The 22,758-nt window shown below is 34.5% G+C and overlaps 3 protein-coding genes across 6 annotated transcripts in view; 2 read left to right on the top strand and 1 right to left on the bottom strand.

Moving 5' to 3' along the window:
* The window catches only part of LOC136828410 (glycine, alanine and asparagine-rich protein-like), a 282,803-nt gene that overhangs the window by 204,691 nt on the left and 55,354 nt on the right, over positions 1-22,758 (bottom strand). The gene's annotated exons all lie outside the window — the stretch shown is intronic.
* LOC136828407 (uncharacterized) lies at positions 5,555-21,656 on the top strand. 3 transcript variants are annotated; one of them, XM_067086437.1, is made up of 4 exons: positions 5,555-5,607; positions 16,568-16,649; positions 17,590-17,733; positions 19,985-20,319. In XM_067086437.1, the coding sequence occupies exons 2-4, from the start codon at positions 16,592-16,594 to the stop codon at positions 20,179-20,181; spliced, it is 399 nt and encodes a 132-aa protein (XP_066942538.1). In that variant the 5' UTR covers positions 5,555-5,607; positions 16,568-16,591; the 3' UTR covers positions 20,182-20,319. The 3 variants fall into 3 exon arrangements, with proteins under 3 accessions (XP_066942538.1, XP_066942536.1, XP_066942537.1); XM_067086435.1 differs by lacking the exon at positions 5,555-5,607 and adding an exon at positions 11,358-11,482 and having other exon boundaries at positions 19,985-21,656; XM_067086436.1 differs by lacking the exon at positions 5,555-5,607 and adding an exon at positions 11,587-11,724.
* The window catches only part of LOC136828406 (uncharacterized), a 28,647-nt gene continuing 25,047 nt past the window's right edge, over positions 19,159-22,758 (top strand). Inside the window, exon 1 of the mRNA XM_067086434.1 lies at positions 19,159-19,294. The gene's annotated coding sequence lies outside the window, so the exon portion shown is untranslated. The remainder of the gene's footprint in view (positions 19,295-22,758) is intronic.

Genomic DNA, 22,758 nt, shown 5'->3' with positions numbered 1-22,758 from the left:
AAAAGGGAATGCGAATTAAGTAGGGAAATTACAATAAAGAAGATTGTAACCTCCCTCTGATGTCCCTGGCTACACGAAAATAACCTGTCATGTGGATGCCAATTATACAGTGGAATTATCCAAAAGAAAAATTAGACAAAACCATTTAAAAGTTGAAGGGGCAAAAGATTCGTATTATATATGTGTGTATGCATATATACACACATTATATACATATATACATATACATACACACATTATATACATATATACATATACATATACATACATACATATATATATGTATGTATATGTATATATGTATATAATGTGTGTATGTATATGTATATATGTATATACAGAAAGAATTAGGAAGTCAAAACATAATCAACAGACTGACGACAGAGAATAACTGGCGCTAAACCACAATTCAACGTTATCATAACATTTCCTGGATGGTCTTCACACATACCTATCTGTTGAAATTTCATGTGGACATTTTACGGAGAAAAGTCACGTTTCCAAAAATAGCTATCAAGAATCTTAGGTCAAGGCGATATGTTCGTTTCGTACGATGATTCGGGAAACCAATCTCGCCCGAGCAAACCAGTGGACTGAGGACTCAGGTCCCTCAGAAGATAAAATCTAGCGAAATATCAAGAAAACTCAGAGAGAGAGAGAGAGAGAGAGAGAGAGAGAGAGAGAGAGAGAGAGACCACAAAGATGGAAGATAAATAAAGAGAGAGAGAGAGAGAGAGAGAGAGAGAGAGAGAGAGAGAGAGAGAGAGACCACAAAGATGGAAGATAAATAAATGAGAGAGAGAGAGAGAGAGAGAGAGCTCCAAGATGGAAGATAAATGTGTGAGGAACCACAAAGAGGGATGATAAATAAAAAGAGAGAGCGAGGGAAGAAAACAACCAAGAGGGAAGATAAATAAGAGAGAAAAATAGTAATGAGAAAGCAACTGAGAGGGAAGACATAAAATGCACAGAGAGAGAGAGAGAGAGAGAGAGAGAGAGAGAGAGAGAGAGAGAGAGAGAGAGGTGAGAAACCACAAAGTAGGAATATAAATAAGAGAGAGGAAGAGAGGAGAAAACAACCTAGAGGGAAGATAAATAAAAGAGAGGAAGAATGAGAAAACAACCTTGAGGGAAGATAAATAAAAGAGAGGAAGAATGAAAAAACAACCTAGAGGGAAGATAAATAAAAGAGAGGATTAGAGGGGGAAACAACCTAGAGGGAAGATAAAGAAAGGAGGGAGAGAGACAGACAGACAGACAGACAGACAGACAGAGAAAACACAAGTTTCACGTCTCGATAGGCGAACGCTGAATTACCACCTGTTCAAATGACTAAGCCTAATCCTCCCATTTCTAAACCAAGAATTCGTCCATTAGTGGAACAGGCAAGGCAAAGGTTCTTGGTGCACTTTGATACACTCAAGATTGAGAAATGCTTATCCACAACTTACTGAACTGTCAGAACACCAAAAGGATATCTAGGAATCCAAGAGAAGCTTTTAACACTGCGCGACAGAAAAAACAGTCTACGATATAGCAGAATTAAGTTTAAATCACTATAAAGAAAGAAAAGATTCTATTGCAAGTGACACGTCAACAATCAAAAGAAAACAAAAACGTAAAAATCGGGTATAACTCGAAATTTCTCAGAACTAAAATTGCCTCTCAAGAAAGGAAAAGTCAGGGTTTCAGGTCCACTCTCTACTTGAAGTGAAGTGTGTAAGTGACTCGTAAGATTTAATCAATACAGCCAATAGGTTAAAGAGGCCATTTGCCATCAGGAAAGGTAATGCTAACTTAAATGGAATACACAGTTGACTATAACAACTATTCAATTTAAGCGCTTTTATTTAAGGCATCGTTAATTTTCTTAAAGTTCGGTTTTGGTTTATCTGACTCCACCCCTCCCTTTTCATCCAGGCTTGAGCCGATCGAGATAGAAGCAGCTTGAGGAGGCTCATTAAAAAAAGCGACCCCGACTAGGAATTAAGTTGATAAGAAGATGGTTTTAGGCAGTCAAGCCATGCAATGGGGCACTTCGGTCACAGAGCTTTAGAGTGAAAAGAGGGAATTGGAGTGCGTTGGAGAGCAAGATAAATACAATGTAAAATGAGAAAATAAATGAGATGAAATAAAAGGCTCTAAAGGAGGAACTAGGAGAAAACCCTACAGATGCACTGATAAGTATTAGTTAGAGAGGTGAGACAGCAAGACTGAAGACAGGAAGATGAAATGGAGGTAAAGCAAAACTCTACAAAGTGGGTGCAGCTAGAGGCCCAAAGGGACGCTGCAAATGCCCTTTGGTAATGCCTACAGTGCACCATGTGAAGTGCACTGACGGCACAAACCACTAGGGGGAGGGAGAGATGAACTTTCCCAGTGTGTGCCCTCATACTATGAATAAACGTGCGAAATCCACTACCTAGTGTTATTGCATGTCTGAATCGGATATTTTCCGTAACGTCTCTTTGTTCCTAACAGTGGCAGAGTATCGTGATACATATCTAATGAAGGGAAGGTCTTGTCATTGTCTTTTCTGGTTTCTTCCTTGAGAAAAAGTCAGGCCCGATATTATGAAAAGGTTATAAACGTCAACGTCATCAAGTGCCTATAATATTAAGAGTCACGAGGCTAACAATAGAAAACGCCAACTTTCGGAACATAGAATTTATTTACTAAAATATACATTTTAAAACCTTTAAACTAGACAGAAAAATTCAAGGAATATCATCTTTCACGAGAGACGGTACTGCAGGAAGACTTGCTGATTTAAGCAGTTCAGAAAAACAAAAAAACATGAGAGAGCATAACAGAAGCCTTAAAGAATTGAATAATTTTATAAATTTTTTTTTGTTTTTAAATACTTGGAAATCTGTAGCAACACTAGGAGAGAGATTAAGTGTTCCCCAAAACAAAAACGAAAAAATCCTGTGAAAAAGAAATTGGCGTCACGCAAAGTACTGCAGCACGTATGTTTGTATATGACTCATTCATAACAGACATGATACCCATCAGGAGGAGCATTCTCTCTCTCTCTCTCTCTCTCTCTCTCTCTCTCTCTCTCTCTCTCTCTCTCTCTCACACACACACACACAAAGTATATATATATATATATATATATATATATATATATATATATATATATATATATATATATATATATATATATATATATATATATATATATATATATATATTTATTTATTTATTTATTTATTTATTTATATATATATATATATATATATATATATATATATATATATATATATATAATGAGTCTTCAAAAACATCCCTCCTAAGTGACAAGTTTCAGAATAATTCAACTGTAAAATAAATATGAAATTCACTACTTGTGCGTAAATTTCTATCATTACAATATCAGCAATAAAAAAATTCTCACTAACGTTTGGCTTTTTTCCATTAATCTGATATCTGCTAGATTTAGTCAGCGAGTGCGTAACTGTAGACAAAATATATTTGTTTTATTCCTCCCAAGTAATAAATCCCAGACGTGGGTGGCCATTTGGAATTATTCTTAGGAACTATAAACAACTGCACATTTCTGAGGCCATTCCTGACTATGCAAAATACAAAAACAACAACAACTTTATCATAATTTCTAGTTACAGAGATTGGAATTGGAATATAGAAATTAGCCCAAAGGCTAAGAGCTGGGACTCATGAGGTTATTCAGCGCTGAAAGGGAAATTGACTGTAAGAGGGTTTGAAAGGTGAAAAAGGAGGGAAACCTCGCAGTTGCACTATGAAACAACTGTTAGAGAGGGTGGAAAGACAGATGGAAGCAAGAGAATATAAACGGAGGTACAGTAAAAGGAATGAAAGAGATTACAGCTAGGGGCCGAAGGGACGCTGCAAAGAACCTTAAATAATGCCTACAGTGCACCACGTGAGGTGCACTGACGGGATTCCCCCCCCAACAGGGTGGTTACACAGATAAAAAAAGAAATCAGAAAAATTTTACATAGTTCTGGCGGCGGCGTTTTTCGTTCAATGAAACCACTGGTGTATGTGAATGCAAATTCAAATCTAATTCACGAGAAAATGCTAAAAGCAATATAAATCCCCCGTGTGAATTTTACCGCCCAAAAAATAATTCAAAATCAAAGACCAATCAGATTTTCAGACGGGTAAGTGCTCGTATATATGCATCTGGGGCATGCAAAATAACTCTCTTTTTTAGTTCACTTTATTGCTCGCTAAAACTGTGCGTAGCATAGAATGAAATATTTTCCGTTGTATTTAATAATCCCCGTCTAGCTTCCCCTGTTCGTGGGCAAAGTTCGGCTTCAACATTCGCACACAATGTATATGAACGATATTTAAAAAAAAAAAAAAAAAAAAAAAAAAAAAAAAAAAAAAAAAAAAAAAAATATATATATATATATATATACACACATATATATATATATATATATAAGAACGATAACTGAAAATACAGATATCTCTCTCTCTCTCTCTCTCTCTCTCTCTCTCTCTCTCTCTCTCTCTCTCTCTCTCTCTCTCTCTCTCTCTCTCTCTCTCTCATGTACACACACATACAAGCAAAACTGGATCAAAATAAAGAATTGAATGTGGAAAAACTAAATAACTACAAAGTACTAACCATTCTGTCTGTCTGTCTGTCTGTCTGTCTGTCTGTCTGTCTGTCTCTCTCTCTCTCTCTCTCTCTCTCCCTCTCTCTCTCTCTCTCTCTCTCTCTCTCTTGTACACATGAGCAAAACTAGATCAAAATACAGAAATGAATATGGTAAAACAAAATAACTGCAAAATACTGAACACTTTCTCTCTCTCTCTCTCTCTCTCTCTCTCTCTCTTACACACATACGAGAAAATCTAGATCTAAATAGAGAAATGGATATGGTAGCAGAAGACAAATACAAAGTACAGTACACTCTCTCTCTCTCTCTCTCTCTCTCTCTCTCTCTCTCTCTCTCTCTCTCTCTCTCTCTCTCTCTCTCTCTCACACAAAAGCAAAACTAGATCAAAATACAGAAATGAATATGGTAAAACAAAATAACTGCAAAATACTGAACACAATCTCTCTCTCTCTCTCTCTCTCTCTCTCTCTCTCTCTCTCTCTCTCTCTCTCTCTCTCACACACACACACACACACACACACACACACACGTATACAAGCAAATCTAGATCTATATAGAGAAACAGATATGCTAACAGAAAATAAACACAAAGCACTATATTCTCTCTCTCTCTCTCTCTCTCTCTCTCTCTCTCTCTCTCTCTCTCTCTCTCTCTCTCTCTCTCTCTCTCTCTCGGTACACACACACATTGAAATTTGAATGAAGATCACGAAAGCATGTAAAAAGTAGAGATTCCTATCTCCCTCAGCATACCTCATATCATTCTATCCATCTATCTGTTTATGAGTATTGCCTCGGCGAATTTGTGAATGCGTGTAAATATACACGAAGACAAGCTATGAATATTTCAATAACCGTCCAGGAGGGCGTATCAGGGGTTACCTGCGTAGCGCTCACTTGGGTGGTCAGCCCTTAGTGACATTAGACCAACCGACGGAACAGCAACAAGTTGTAGACCTCTGAACTCGGTTCTGCTCACTACGAAGAGGTATGTATGTAGTGCGGATTTATCATCCCCTAGACGTTGAGAACCATGTATGTATGTATGTATATGCATGTATATATACATATATGTATGTACATATGCATGAGTGTGTGTGTATATATACTATATATATATATATATATATATATATATATATATATATATATATATATGTGTGTGTGTGTGTGTGTGTTTGTGTGTGTTTGTGTGTGTGTGTGTGTGTGGTGTGTTGTGTGTATGCATATGTATGTGTGTATATACATACATATATATATATATATATATATATATATATATATATATATATATATATATATATATATACATATATATATATATATCCAATTCCTATGGAAGTCAATGGCATCATTCACAAACACTACCTTTTATCTAGATTTTGAATCAGTCTATACCTTTTTCTCTTCAAAATGGCAGTATCTGCAGACGATGCCACTGACTTCAATAGGAACAGCATAAGAGATAATATAATCCCAAATTACAATATTATATATATATATATATATATATATATATATATATATATAATCAAGTATTATAATCAGGAGTAAAATAAAAGGTAATGGACAGGTGTGGAAAAGGTAAAAAGGTAATATCCAAAAACAGGTGTGGGAAAGGTTTTAGAATGAAAGGCCCTTAATATCCAAAAACTGAGTTATTGTGCATGATACAGCTGATTAGACAATGTAGTGGCTGGTGTTAAGGTCTGATGTATTGTTGATGAGCTTCGCTGAATCGTACTAGAGGCTATTAACAAAAGTTCCCTAGAGAATATTTTCATTTATATTTTTTATGAAACTACAAAACTCGAACTCTCTGGGTAAAAATGAATAAAATTAAACGAAAAATATAAAATGTACCATTTTCAATTCAACTTGTGGTGTAACAAACGAATAGGCATTAAATACAGATAAATGCAGTTGTAAAATATCAGCTATAGAATACCAGATGTACATCAGCAAACAATGATGTTCCAGTCATGCTGGGATCGAATGGAATACAGAGTTTAGGGCAAAGGCCAAGCACTGAGACCTATGAGGTCATTCAGCGCTGGAGAGGAAATTGAGAGCAGGTAGGTTTGGAAGGTGTAACAGGAGGAAAACCTTGCAGTTGCACTATGAAATTTTTATGAGAAGGTGGATAGCAAGATGGAAGAAAAGAGAATATGAACGGAGGTTTAGTAAAATGAATGAAAAGGGTTGCAGCTAAGGGCCGAAGGGACACTGCAAAGAACCTTTTGTAATGCCTACAGTGCAGCCAGTGAGGTGCACTGACGGCACTACTCCCATTAGGGCCAATCATGCAGAGAAAAATGCAGGTAAAAAAAACTGAAGGGAGGCAGACCAAGAAAGTGCCACAGCGTAGGATGGGTGGAAAGAAAGAAAGAAAGAAAGAGACAAAGAGACAAACTCTGTTAACAAGCAAGCAAGCAAGCAAGCAAGATAGATGAGTGACATATCAGGATATAATGAGGTCGGCGGGTAACGAGGCGTCTGCCTAGGCTCACGAAATGGCTCTGAAAATGAGGAATGTGTCCTACTCGTACTTCTTATCAGGAGCAGCCATTGACGGCTGAAATGGGAAATGAGTTGTTTTGCTCATTTTGTCGGATCAGCCATATTCCCGTAGTGGGGAAATAGTTTCCCTCTGAAATATATTTAGATCGCGCCTGAAGTTCGTTAGTTCAAGGTATTCGTGATATATTTTTGTATATCATTCTGGATCGCAGCTGTTTACACGTGTATCATAGTTGTTTGGCAACTCTGAATTTATATAATATATATATATATATATATATATATATATATATATATATATATATATATATATATATATATATATATATAATGTTATATACATTGTATATATAAAATATATATGGTATATATATTTTCATAGTGTATATACATACATATATATACATAAATATATATATATATATATATATATATATATATATATATGTGTGTGTGTATTTGTATATATATACACACATACAGTATACATATATATGTATGTATGTATATATATATGTTGTGGAGCATTGTGGTTAATTCCTTTCTTCCCCGTTTCTGACTTCAGTTAACCTCCGTACCCAATTACTTCTGACCCAGCAATGAGTAGGAAGAGATTCCCAGAACTCGCCGACATATCAAGTTCACATGAATACGTAGCAGTCTCAGATTCACTAAGGCTTTCGGCCAATCTTGATGCACAACAAAAATTCAACTTGTTTCGTCAATTAATTTTCTAGGTCAAACGTACACTGCTAAATGATAAAGCTTCTTCGGAAAAGTTAAAATTATATGTCCACTTTTTGTTCTCTTTAAAAGAAAACTATTGCGCCGGCTTTGACTGTCCGTCCGCACTTTTTTCTGTCTGCGCTTTTTCTGTCCGCCCTCAGATCTTCAAAACTACTGAGGCTGGAGGGCTGCAAATTTAGTATGTTGATCATCTACCCTCCAATCAGCAAACATACCAAATCGCAGCCCACTAGACTCAGTAGTTTTTGTTTTATTTAAGATTAAAGCAAGCCATAATCGTGCGTCTCGCAACGATATAGGACAGGCCACCACCGGGCCGTGGTTAAAGTTTCATGGGCCGCGGCTCATACAGCATTATACCGAGACCACCGAAATATAGATCTATTTTCGGTGACCTTGTTTACACGCTGAACAGAAAATTTGATTAAGCCAAAGAAACTTCGGCGCATTTTTTACTTCTTTATCAATTGCACAGAACTCTTCAGACAATAATTCACTTCGTTTACTTCATCAAGTCACATCCCGCTGTCTTTTCTACACATATTACTTCAGACGTTGATCTCAAGGAATGCCAAAACAGTGTAACAAAACTTTTTTTCGATACAGTAATCCATATCTCATATCACTGTCCATAGGCATAGTGGTTCCTTCTTGCCAACAGATTAACCAGGCCTTATGCCAGGACTTTTTCTTACATGAAGCAGCGATCAAAAAGACTGAAAATAACTTGTGATTTGATACTCTTGAGGGGTTTTTATTTTCTTGTTTAATGTTATCAAGATATGCTTTTCCTCTAGCATTTCTTCAGTTTTATATGTATGTATGTATGTATGTATGTATGTATGTATGTATGTATGTATGTATGTATGTATGTATGTACTGTATGTATGCATATGTAAATATTCACAATGTATGTGAGGGCGGATGTGTGAGAAAACCATATCAGGATAATCAGAATATGTATACATTATATATATATGTATACATTATATATATATATATATATATATATATATATATATATATATATGTGTGTGTGTGTGTGTGTGTGTGTGTGTGTGTGTGTGTATGTATGTATGTATGTATGTATGTATATACTGTATATATACATATATAAATATATATACATACACTGTATATATACATATAAACATATACATATATATACTATATATATATATATATATATATATATATATATATATATATATATATATATATATATAAATTTCTAAGTTATTGATTTTTTCCTTGCCTTTTCCTCGTTTTGTATGCTCTATTTTCACTCTCTTTTGGCCGGGGTTCTGCTCGCTTTTAACAACTCCGTTCAATTCTCTTTCCTGACTGACGACATGAAAAACTTAAAAATCTTCACAATCAGAAAATTGTTATTTGATGTTTTTCACAAAACTTCATTACGTCATGACTGATTCATGACAACGTTTACGTGGATTTCATACAAAACAGACCTGTACCGCACGGACATTAATATTCAAATGACGTCAGAGAGAGAGAGAGAGAGAGAGAGAGAGAGAGAGAGAGAGAGAGAGAGAGAGAGAGGACCAACCAAGTACTATCTGGGTCCACTCTGGCACCATCTGCTCATCCATCTGTGAATGAGTAGCGGATTATTCTTGCGGCCGCAGAAGGATTAGGCGAAGGAGAAAGGAGAGAGCCAACATCCTGCACTAAGCCGAAGATAACGATGCCAAGGAGCAATGGGCCGATTTGCAAATAAGATATTTATATTTATATACACATACATACAGTATGTAATATATATATTTATATATATACATATATGTGTGAGCAGATCTTTCTGGATGAGGTTGCTTTCTCTGACCCATAGCCGACGTTGGCTCGACTGGTGTGGAATGGTTGGGTTCGAACCAGGGACCTTGGAAATATGAGATCAATGTGCTGCTAATGAGCCAAGTCACCCACCTTTTTAAATACATTTTGTATATATATATATATATATATATATATATATATATATATATATATATATATATATATATATATATATATATATATATAATACTTGATAATGTGGACTGTTTGTCCAAGAAAGCTTGTAACTTTTTCTGCATAAATACTCCATTAGATACCATCCAGTTTGAATGAGGTCCTTTTAGTAATTCTACCATTAACAGAACAATTGTGTGTGTGTATGTATGTATGTATATATATATATATATATATATATATATATATATATATATATATATATATATATATATATATATATATATATATATATAAACCATCCATTAAAACATGACTGGCCTATCACACATCACCACAGGTGAGAAAATATGAGACTGGGTATATATAGTCTTCACCGGTTTTGTTTTTATTTATTTATATATTTTATATATATAAATATTTGTAATATATATTAAATATATATATATATATTATATATATATATATATATATATATATATATATATATATATATATATATTATATAAATAAATATCTATATATATATATAATATATATATATATATATATATATATATATATATATATATATATATATATATATATATATATCCTCGTGTTACAAACTTACTGCTTATCTACCATGGCGATGGTTTTGATTTCTAATGTCCCAAACTTCTTATCTTTTGGTTCCATAATTTTTGGATATAAACAGCACCTAGAGCCTTAAAATTTCTGGTTCAAATTGCAGGAAGTGGCGTCTCTACTTTAAGTCAATACTATGAACGAGGTCACCGTCGGAGATGTTCCACTCAACCATCTCCCATAAATGACATTTAGAAGGGACACCTTCACAGTCACCTCGAGTACATGTGCCTCTGCGCAGGTTTGAATTCCACCGGTACCAGCTCCAAGTCCTTAGAAAAGCTGTAATCTTACTTTACAATGCTGTATTTAAATTTCGGTTTCTGTTTATTCATGCATATATTCCTCAATCTCTTCGTTTGCACCTATTCATATCTATATTTCAAACCTTATTTTACTACCCTTGTTTCAGTACCGTTTCTTCTTTGGTAAATCGACACTCTATATTGTCGAAGCTTTATAATTGAATTATTTTATTTTTCGGTAATTCCGTATTCTCGAGTCCCTGCTGTAAATGATAATGAATAATAGTAATGGGCAATAAGGAAATGACATTGAGGATTTAGAAAGACATACCTTGGAGGAAGGACGCATGACGTACATGATTAAACCACATAATCACATGTACAGCATTTGAGGAAAAGATGAGAGACACGTGGGAATAAGAGGAGATGAACAGAATAATAAACGAGAGTAAGGAAACAAAGCCTCCACAGAAAAGGCAGAATAAATAAATAAATTATAGAAATAATAAAGCACAAAACTTCCACCATTTTAGTTATCCTAAATCTAAAAAGGAAGACACAACACACCCTGATCCATTAGTCTTTAACTGATAAGATAAGCCATCAATAGGGCTGGGTTCTGTGAATGACCTTCCATTCTTTTTGGCAGCCGACACACTTTGTCGTACCAGGAAGGTGGCATGCATGCCTAAAATCGCCTGGGCTCTCCATACCACGTTCTCCAGCGATTGGCTCCGGATCAGTCTCAACGGGACGGTAATTTTCTCTGTGGTTCTTCTTCTTCTAAGATTCGCGTGGTATTTTAGGATTATACCAACACACAAATCATAAATCGGAAATCTGTTGATTAGCGAGATTTGTGTGGTATCTTGGAAAACTTTTGGAAGCGAGAAAATTTACATCAACACTGGCCTATTAGAAAATTGGTTCCAGTGTTTGTCACGTGTAATTAAAACAGATATTTTCTTGCTGTGTAAAACTGTTCTAGTTAGACTAAGGTAAGTCCATTGCTTGTTTCGTTGTTGATGTGAATGATACAAGGACATTGCACGATAGCTGCATTACACGATGTAACGATCGCCTGGTTTGAAGGTTAATTAGTTAAGACACCTATTTCGTCTGGGCTTTATAGTCTAAGAAAATTAAATATTGCCAAACATACTTAATTAAGGCTGCATTAACTGCATTTAGGCGTGTGTGTTCTGCACTTGTTACATTCCAACTTCAACAATAATCCGACAAGTTTTACTATTCGGTTTCAAAATATTTCGAAAATTACATGTTTCAATTTTCAGTTTTGAACAAGTTGCATGACTTTAAAAGGAGGTTAGTTACTTAGACTGTTGTTAAGTTCACTGGCATTATACATATATATATATATATATATATATATATATATATATATATATATATATATATATATATATATATGTATGTATGTATGTGTGTGTGTATGTATGTATGTATGTATGTATGTATGTATGTATGTATGTATGTATGTATATATAAATATATATGTATGTATGTATGTATGTATATATATATATATATATATATATATATATATATATATATATATATATATATATATATAAATAAAATTTAGTGGTGGTCAATTCGTTGGCATTTAAAAAAAAAATATATATATATATATATATATATATATATATACATATATATATATATATATATATATATATATATATATATATATATATATATATATATATATATATATATATATATATAAATATAAATTTTTGGTGGTGGTCAATTCGTTGGCATTTAAAATATATACTAAGTTTCGGTTATCTGTTATTCTAATTTCTTACCTAGGCTAAAAATAAATTAGAGCGGAAGGTTCTAAAATATTAAGTCCCATTCTCTTCCAGAACTCTAATGGTTTAAGCTTTCTCTTCAGAGAAAAACAGAGCACATTTACTTAATCTTCTGTTGATGGAGAGAAGAGGATATCATTACTCCACTTGTATATCAGGTCACAATAATATTCAATGGTGAATTCTTGTTGATTTTATAAAAAAAAGTTACAAAAGCTTTCAGACCCTGTCCTGGGTTCATCTTCAGTTAGACTGATGATGAACCCAGGACAGGGTTCGAAAGCTTTTGTAACTTTTTTATAAAATCAACAAGAATTCACCATTGACTATTATTGTCGACCTGATATACAGCATATCCCGTTCTCGATCTAGAGGAGAAAGACCTAATTACCCATTTATCCATTTGTAACTTTCATTCCTATTTACTTTCCCCTCCTCTCACTTGGTTTGTGTGGTTCTGTATTTCTCAAAGAGCTCACCCGAATACAATCCGTGGAGGCTAAAAACTCTCAATTAATAATCACATCATTTATCTTCGTCCCTTTGCTGGTTAAAATGTCAGTCACCAACTGACCACGCGCTTCAATCTTTATCCACGTGACGACGCAGCAAGAATTATAATTTACAGCGTTGGAGAACTGTAGCATTATGAATCACATGACCCAACGCCTTTGACACAGATGGAGAATGAGATAACCAAAAAGACTTTTTCATTTTGTTTAGATATTTTCTGACTTATGTTAATCCTTACACGTTTTCCTAATTCGATCAAGAATATGAATTTAATTTTTATGTAATGCAGTACTGACAAAGTCTAGAACTTTCTATATAAATAGAATATGAAGTGTTAAATTCGACCTAACGAATCATATCGGCACTGTAACGCAGATATATAAGATCAAGCGTAGGGCCTTGCAAAGAACGAGGTGCTCCATGACCCGAATCCTTAAACAGTGACACAGCCGCCAAGTTGTTTGCGTATCTAAAGCACCGTCCGTCAATTCTCGCACGCAATTGTCGTCTTGCCGAAGCATTTGCAATGAGAGAATCTAGCGCCATGTGTACTCCGGAAGCATGCCAGTGGCACTGCAGGTGCACACCACACCTTACGACTGCAGAACGGAAAAGACTGATGATAGAAGCGTTTAAGAATGATGCTTAGTGAAGCAGAAAGAAACGCTTCGGTCAGTGAAGGAGTCGAAGAGGCCGAGTATTTGTAAATGATGAAAGAGGCTGGTTATTGTACAGCGCAGACTCCATAAATGAAAAAGACGGACAGAAAAGTCCATTAGGTACTTCGACAACAATTGACTATATATATATATATATATATATATATATATATATATATATATATATATATATATATATATATATATATATATATATATATATATATATATATATATATATATATACATATATATATATATATATATATATATATATATATATATAATATAAGAAAGCTACAAACGTCCTTTAATATCCAATTCACTCTACCACGGAAATAATATATTTTCATATATGTTACCGAAGGGGAATTTTTTAGTTGATAATAAGTCCACCGTCCCGTGGGGTCGAACCAGCGACGGACGAGGAATCAGGACTACAGTGACACACTAACGCAATTATCACCGTCCCGTGGGGTCGAACCAGCGACGGACGAGGAATCAGGACTACAGTGACACACTAACGCAGTGTGGCCGACTGCGTTAGTGTGTCACTGTAGTCCTGATTCCTCGTCCGTCGCTGGTTCGACCTCACGGGACAATGACTTATTATCAACTAAAAATTCCCTTCAACATATATGAAAATATATTATTTCCGAGGTAAAATAATTGGATATTAAAGGACGTTTGTAACTTTCTGATTGTATATGAATCACGGTGATGTGATAAATAGTCATATATATATATATATATATATATATATATATATATATATATATATATATATATATAATATAAATATATATATATATGTATATATACAGTATATATATACATATGTATATATATATATATATATATATATATATATATATATATATATATATATATATATATAGATCACAGTATGCAACGCTAAGTTACTCACTTACTGAGGCTCAGTGGCATATATTCATTTTGTATGTCTGCATAAAACATCCCCATACACCTACACACACATACACATGTAATGCGACAGACACACGCAATGTATAACGCACAATAACTTACGATTATCAACATGCGTATATAAATATATATAACCAATATAAATCCATATATATACATATATATACAAATATTTATGTATATATATACAGTATATATATTTATATATATATATATATATATATATATATATATATATATATATATATATATATATATATATATATATTTATATATATATATATATATATACATATTTGCTTGTAAATGCATATATGCATGAATATATCATTACGATGTATAAGCATCCATATAAAGAAAAAACTGCTCATGAATACAATAGCGTCTATTTATATCAATAATCCTACAAATTAGCGTGAAAGCCTATGAATGCGTCATAATCCCCCCCAAAAAGCCACCACTTACAACTGCATCATTGGACTTGATTCAGCATCAGGAAGAATTACGCAAATGTTCTCCTAATGCACATGCTCGGGTGAAGCAAGAGTATTATATCCAGACAGCTGTTGTATTAAACCCCTGACTGATGGCACGTGCGCAGCTGCTGGTCTGTTCGGTAACATACAACAACGGTCAATGTTGGTTTCCGTTATAAAGATATATGTACTTAAATGTTGTTCTCTACTATTGTTTATGGTCATCTATACTTACAACCCTTCCACGGCTTGACGGTGAAGGGGACGAAGTCTGAAGGGTTTATCATCGTGTTGGGGCAACCTGCCGTTAAGAAATCAGACGCACTGTTGAACTACAGGTTGCCAGTACACGATAACGAAGCCTTCAGACAGGTCGACCTCAGCTGTAGCACTGAGAAACGATTAGCACGCTATTTTGCAATACAACTTATATATGTATGAATGCGCGCGCATGTGGGTCTGCGTATAAATTTAACGTAAAGAAAATCTCTCTCTCTCTCTCTCTCTCTCTCTCTCTCTCTCTCTCTCTCTCTCTTATATTTTCATATAAAAGAACCAGATAAGTCTTTAGCAAAGCTAAATCTTTATCAGACACGCAACTATTAGTAATTATGCCGCCATTAGTATGTTACTATGACCGCCATAAAACCTAGATCGATAATGTCACAACGGTGGGAATGCAATCCATAATACACAGTACTTCAAGGCCTTGAGGAGACAGACAGACAAACTCATTTCTTTCATATTGCTAACTGTCAAAACCAAACTGACCAAACGGGATTTATCAACAAATAGTCAAGCAATATTTATGATTTCATATTTCATTTTCAATGTCCTAACTCTGATATACTAAACACTTTATTGAAAATAAAATTCATTTCAACATGCCATAGGAAATCTAATGGTATGATGATCACACCAGTATTTCATGAAAATACAAAAAAGCAAAGAATTTTCGATGAGCTTCGAGAACTTTGATAGGCAAGAATACAATGCTTCAAGAGTCCATTAAAAATATAACTAATTTGGAAACAGATTTTGAAAAAAAACTCCGACAGAAATAATCCTCAACATCAAAGAGAAGTATATAAAAGAGTTTACGTCAAGTCCAAAAATTCTGATGGGAAAACGTTCAATACTTCAAAATAATCCCATTTTCAGTCTCATAAAATAAAATCTTTGGGAAGCTTTGATGTAGCCATCTACTTTGTATCAAGGGAAGGTGAGAGAGAGAGAGAGAGAGAGAGAGAGAGAGAGAGAGAGAGAGAGAGAGAGAAAGGATTCATAGCTTTACTTTGATGTCCTTGTCACTGTTCCAGAAAGTATGAGTATGTGTGAGAAGGCGCGTATGCGTCCAGATGTCATATTAAATTTTCTCCTGCATCAAATATCAATTTTCTTTTTCAGATATTCTCTGCAGACTGTGAGAAGATGCGTCACGCAGGAGTAAAGGCCCTGGCACTGACGCTTCTGATCGTTGCTAAGACAGGTGAGAGTCGAGAAAGATTTGGTTGTACTTTGAAAGGAAAAAGAAAAAAGTGCAAAAGTGAAATCCAATCTTTCGTCAAAGGTACATCTCGCCGTCGTGTGTCGTCGTGTTTGGACGATCTTTTCTATGCTCAGGTTGTTTCTTTTCCGTCAGCATAGCTGTTTAGAAATCATTCATTTTCTGTGATGGAAAAATTTATTATCTGGGAAGATATTTTGATAGTTTTATCGTAAGTCCTGTTGTAAAATCTTTTAAATAATCTTACCGCTGGCACCTTTCACGTCATCATTACTGTCTCAAATTACCAATATTTCTCTGACAACATAAACTTCATTTTACGAATATAGTTTGTTCGTTACATCACGTCGACCTTATGTAAACTATATGTTGATATACTTCCGAAAACCACTGGTTTCTTTTCCGCTGATCACCCATCCATGTAAAGAACAGTCCATCGACCTTACTATCAGATAGTCATTACTGCTCACCCACCCAAAAGCAGACCATACCAAATATTATTTAACTTCGCTGATTAGAAACAACCTCCCCCTCCACCCCTGAACACCATAGCCATCCCTCCCCTGGCACCTTCAATCAGCAATGTAAACAAGCGAATTTCATGCGTTTCAGAATGGTCATCTCATTTCCTGATTTTCAGAAACTTTTGTCTAGACTCCGGGACATGTAAAATAGGTCGTTCCATTTCGCTGAAACTCCCTAACTTTATTAATCCTGTTTTGAAGAGTTCGTTTTACCAAGACAACACAGTTATGGAAAATTTATAAGTTTACCTTCGTTCTCTCTCTCTCTCTCTCTCTCTCTCTCTCTCTCTCTCTCTCTCTCTCTCTCTCTCTGTTTATGTATCTGTCACCCATCTAGGCTAAACTGACACTTTCATACCACTTCGATAAAATCCTTCATAAAAAACTCCGACCAACAGGGTGGGCCGCGCAGTGCTACCAATGTATGGCCGCCGGAAATGCAGTGGTTCCTATCGACCACTGCAAAGCTGTCAACCCGGATGTTGATAAGATCACTTACGGCTATTGCAAAACGGCTTGCTTCAAGATCGTCAACACTACAGGTAAGGTCTCATTGTTCAGCATGCACAGTCGTCTTATACAAAAACAATTGCGTAGGCAATGTGCACATTAAGTGACTTAGTTCTGCCATAATCTCTCTCTCTCTCTCTCTCTCTCTCTCTCTCTCTCTCTCTCTCTCTCTCTCTCTCTCTGTTTAATTTAGATTAATTATTCATCATTCAGCATAAATAATTATCTAGTCTTGCTGATTATTAGCGTTTACGTGTATATGAAGCCATTTAGCTTTTTTACAAAATCATTCTCTCTCTCTCTCTCTCTCTCTCTCTCTCTCTCTCTCTCTCTCTCTCTCTCTCTCTCTCTCTCTCTCTCTTAATTTAGATTAATTATTCATTATTCAGCATACATAATTATCTAGTCTTGTTGATCATTAGCGTATATGTGTATATGAAGTCATTCAGCTTTTACAAAATCATTCTTCTCTCTCTCTCTCTCTCTCTCTCTCTCTCTCTCTCTCTCTCTCTCTCTCTCTCTCTCTCTCTCTCTCTCTGTTTCTAATTTAGATTAATTAATCATTGCTCAGCATTCACAGGTATCTTGTCTCTTGAAATAAATGTACTGTATGTATATCTGAAGTGACTTAGTTCTTACATAATCATAGGCATCTTCTCTCTCTCTCTCTCTCTCTCTCTCTCTCTCTCTCTCTCTCTCTCTCTCTCTCTCTCTCTCTCTCAAATGTATCTACATAGTCCTATTTGGCAAAACCCCATTTTAGCATTTCCCAACTGAACATCCTCACTCGATGACAAAAAAAGATTTGGAAATGATTACTGGTTTTTTATTTTAATTGATATCTCATCAAATATTTTCAATAAAATAATTGATATTTCATCAAATATTTTCAAAAGACAGTTAGTTGTTGCTCCTAATAAGAAGCCCGGCCCGAGATAAAAGAGCATCGCTGAGCAGTGTCAGTAACTGAACTCATAAAAAGGCTTTAGCCGCACCCACCCAGGTGGGGAGTAAAGAGATATCAACACATTTCACAGGGTGCGTTCGTTTTCCTTACAATATGGACGGAAAACGGTCTTCGGGTTAGTTTCAGAGCAAGAGAACGATGACATAGCATTGACAATGGAGATTTCGTTTGTAGTCGGCATGAAAAAAGTTTATCCCTATTAAAAATAACCAAAGAACAGTATAGAACACTAAATATTTCAAATTGATCATCAGTTCGCTACTGGTAAAAGTAAATACTACATTAGTATAAGAGGCAAACTCCCAAAATCCTGCCGCAAAAAAATTAAGAAACAAGCAAAAAATCTTCTTGCAACCATACAATCTAAATCAGCTCCCCTTTCGCTATTAGGATTAAAGAAAGATGAAAATGCCACTTAAGACACTTGGAAAACACATAAAAATGCGCCCCAGAACATCTGCATATTTAGCACGTGCGCCGGTGTGAACGCACCCCATCATACTTAAGCTCAATAAGTGGCCCGCAAATGTTCATCTCCCAAGTCCCATTCCTATTCGCAATAAGTTATTTGTCGCCACCCCTCCTCCGGGTCGCTCTGCTCACGCCCCTCGAGTAAATTTTGACCTGTGAGTTCAGAAAATGTATATAAAGTCAAAAAGACACATAAAATTTATAATATAAGTGATGAGTTCATTCTAAGTGTAAAGAAGTGTGTGTATTGCGATTTGGGCTACGAAGGAAAATTTAAATAAAAGCTGATTATGGCTGATGTGTAAAAACGGTCGTCACTAGATCGTCGCTCCGTGCTTGTCGTTGTTGGAGCCACTTTTGTTGTGATTTTGTGTCGTCTTCCTGGTTGAAGAAGATTATCGTTCATTGTGGTTCTATATTCGTGAGGTGGTTTAGCTTGTGAATCAGAACACACGGTATCCAGTGAGGAATATTCTTAAATTACTAAAACTTAATGCGTCTGTATATTTATCTGCCTGAGTGGCTATGCATTCAGTTATTCTTCCATCTTCGCTTGGTCATCCATTAGTCTGTCAACTATCGTTCTTTCCACCGTGCTTAGTTTATCTAATATTTTGCCTTGTACACTGATCATTTGCCTATACTCCTTCGTGCTTAGTCTATCCATTAGGCCTAGTCTGTTTTTTTTTTTCCAAATCATCTCGCTGTCCTTCTACTTCCTCTGCTTAGCCTGTCTATGAATGTAGCTACGCATTTAATATCAATATACTAATCAGTGATGATCCTAACGTCCTCTCAAGCAGTTCCAGCATCCATTCCTAAACGGCCCTTAATAACCCTTCCAGGAACGAACGTGGTCGTCCGCAGGGGATGCTCAGATTACCTCCCAGAACCGCTGATTTGTTCCAGCGCTGACTTCGGCCAGAACAGCAGAGTGATGAGCTGTTATTGTGATTCTGATTACTGCAACGGCGCTGCAACAAGCAGGGCAATTGCTGTGCTTCCTGTGGCAATACTTGCAACCCTTTTCTTCGTACATTAAAAGCAAATTTTCGTCGAGAGGCAAAGCTGGTTTGCTGAACTGCTCTGCTTAAAGTCTTGTCTGTTGTTCACGCACTGAGAAGCAACTCTGATCTGTTACACTTGTAACACTGTTGATGGTGCACAGAGGGTACACTGTTTCATAATACTGTTCTGACTGATTCTGTATGACAAGGAATTCACTTTTTTACTTACAGATTCTAAGGTCTTAAAGCGAAATCAATGTAAATGTTCAGTGTTGTCTGAACATGGTAAGGCTATGGCCATAAATTATCCTTGTATCTATCACCTATTGAGATATTTTATTCTATTTCAACTTTATTTGTCTTAATGATAATTTGCATAATTGTATTTTGCTGCTTTTAATGACATTAATGAAGTTAATCTAGAAATCAAATAAATGGACCAAGCAGAATAACAATTCAAATTAATTATCTTATTCGCAGACTAAACATCAGTGATAATAATCGACACAAAACTATTTTTAATATTTTATTAAAATGATGAATTTCAGGGCGTAATAAAACGTACTAGTTTTACAAAACCGAAGCAAAATAAATTTGCTCTAACCTAACCCTATCTAAGCATCCTCCGTCCTGGAAACGTCCCCCCTCCCCACCCAATCCCCTTCCCCAAAGATGGATACTCCCCCAACTGATTACAGTACAGTAAATAACCAAGAAATTTCTCTTCCTTTTGAAAACACTGAACGGTTCATCACATTTACTGGCTTCAGACATTTCCTACCCTGTGTGATTTAACTTTTTTCATGTTTGTAGTGGCCAGCTTTGTTTTTGATCATTTCATTTCATGAAGAAGCAAATACAACGCAAATCAGACAGATAGCCTCTTTACTCTAAATTCTACTTCTGAGACCAGGCCAGAATATTTTTAATATTTTTTCATCATGAACGAGACTGGAAGAAATAACACATTTTGAATTGAAAACGTAACCTTCAGAAAAAAACAGCATATTGAACATAATTATATTTAATTAAATTTAACCTTGATATACTAAAGAGTGTGTATTCGTAAGCTGGAATGAACTAAATAACATAAGTCGCCATAATGTGGCAAGCATTATATCATAAAATAAAAATATATGCATATCTGCATTACCTATTATATCTGCATTTTTATTTAGATGTAAATCATTTTCCTTTGAATAGATTTTGTATTAAAACCTACCTTCACTAACCTATACTGTCCTAAAATGGAAAATTGCAGCATCTGCAAAATTTTCGAAATTGAGATATGCCACCTATTGGGCTCATTGAAACACTAATACACAAGTTACTGCAGTTTCAGAATGATTCTTCGGTGCTTTATTTAGGGGTCCCATTTGCAGTATCTGCAAAATCAGTTGTAAGGCAAGCGAAAGCATTTTTCTCAGTTTTGTATTTTTGCAGATACTGCAGTCTTCCATTTTAGGGCAGTATAATTGCATGTTTATATTTAAATATAACATCAAAGTTCTGACAGGGAGTTATTTTCCTTGATGTAAGATACTCTTGATATAAAATGAGGGTTTTAGTCACTAAAACCTCGTGTTTGTCCAATTTTTTTTACGAACAAATAAAGGTGGCCTCCCATAAAAAAAAAATTATATATATATATATATATATATATATATATATATATATATATATATATATATATATATATATATATATATATATATATATATATATATATATATATATATATATATAAATAATATATAATTATATATATATATATATTATATATACTACATTATATTATAAATATATATATATATTATATATATATATATATATATATATATATATATATATATATATATATATATATATATTATACATATAATACATGTAAAAGGGAAAGTCTAAAGACGAATAACTAACAAACTAGGAGAAGAGAAGGAAGTGATGCATAATTTCAGTTATTTCTGCCCAGCGATTCAAGCAAGACCTCATTATCTGGTCTAGAGTGAAAAAGAAAAATAAAGCAATTAAAAACGATAAAAATACTTGTCAAAAACCAAAGCATATTGAAATAAATTAAGTGTATAAACAAGACACAGAAGCGTGATTTAAACCAATCTAACGCTTCAAAATATGGATGCTGAATGACAAAGAGCATTCAAAGGATAAAGAAACACCTTCAGCTGTAAACAGATGGACAGAAGACTGACTATTCAGAGATGGGACAACCTGTTTCATGGTTGCTGACTTGAGATTATGACTGGATTAAGATTTAAAATCACACTAGACTTGAGATTATGACTGGATTAAGATTTAAAATCACACTAGACTTGAGATTATGACTGGATTAAGATTTAAAATCACACTAGACTTGAGATTATGACTGGATTAAGATTTAAAATCACACTAGACTTGAGATTATGACTGGATTAAGATTTAAAATCACACTAGACTTGAGATTATGACTGGATTAAGATTTAAAATCACACTAGACTTGAGATTATGACTGGATTAAGATTTAAAATCATACTAGACTTGAGATTATGACTGGATTAAGATTTAAAATCATAGTAGACTTGAGATTATGACTGGATTAAGATTTAAAATCATAG

The sequence above is a fragment of the Macrobrachium rosenbergii genome, chromosome 42, assembly GCF_040412425.1.
Source record: "Macrobrachium rosenbergii isolate ZJJX-2024 chromosome 42, ASM4041242v1, whole genome shotgun sequence".
NCBI classification, from domain to species: Eukaryota; Metazoa; Arthropoda; class Malacostraca; order Decapoda; family Palaemonidae; genus Macrobrachium; species Macrobrachium rosenbergii.
Note: the sequence above shows the minus strand (reverse complement) of the source record. Positions and strands in the feature narration are given on the sequence as shown.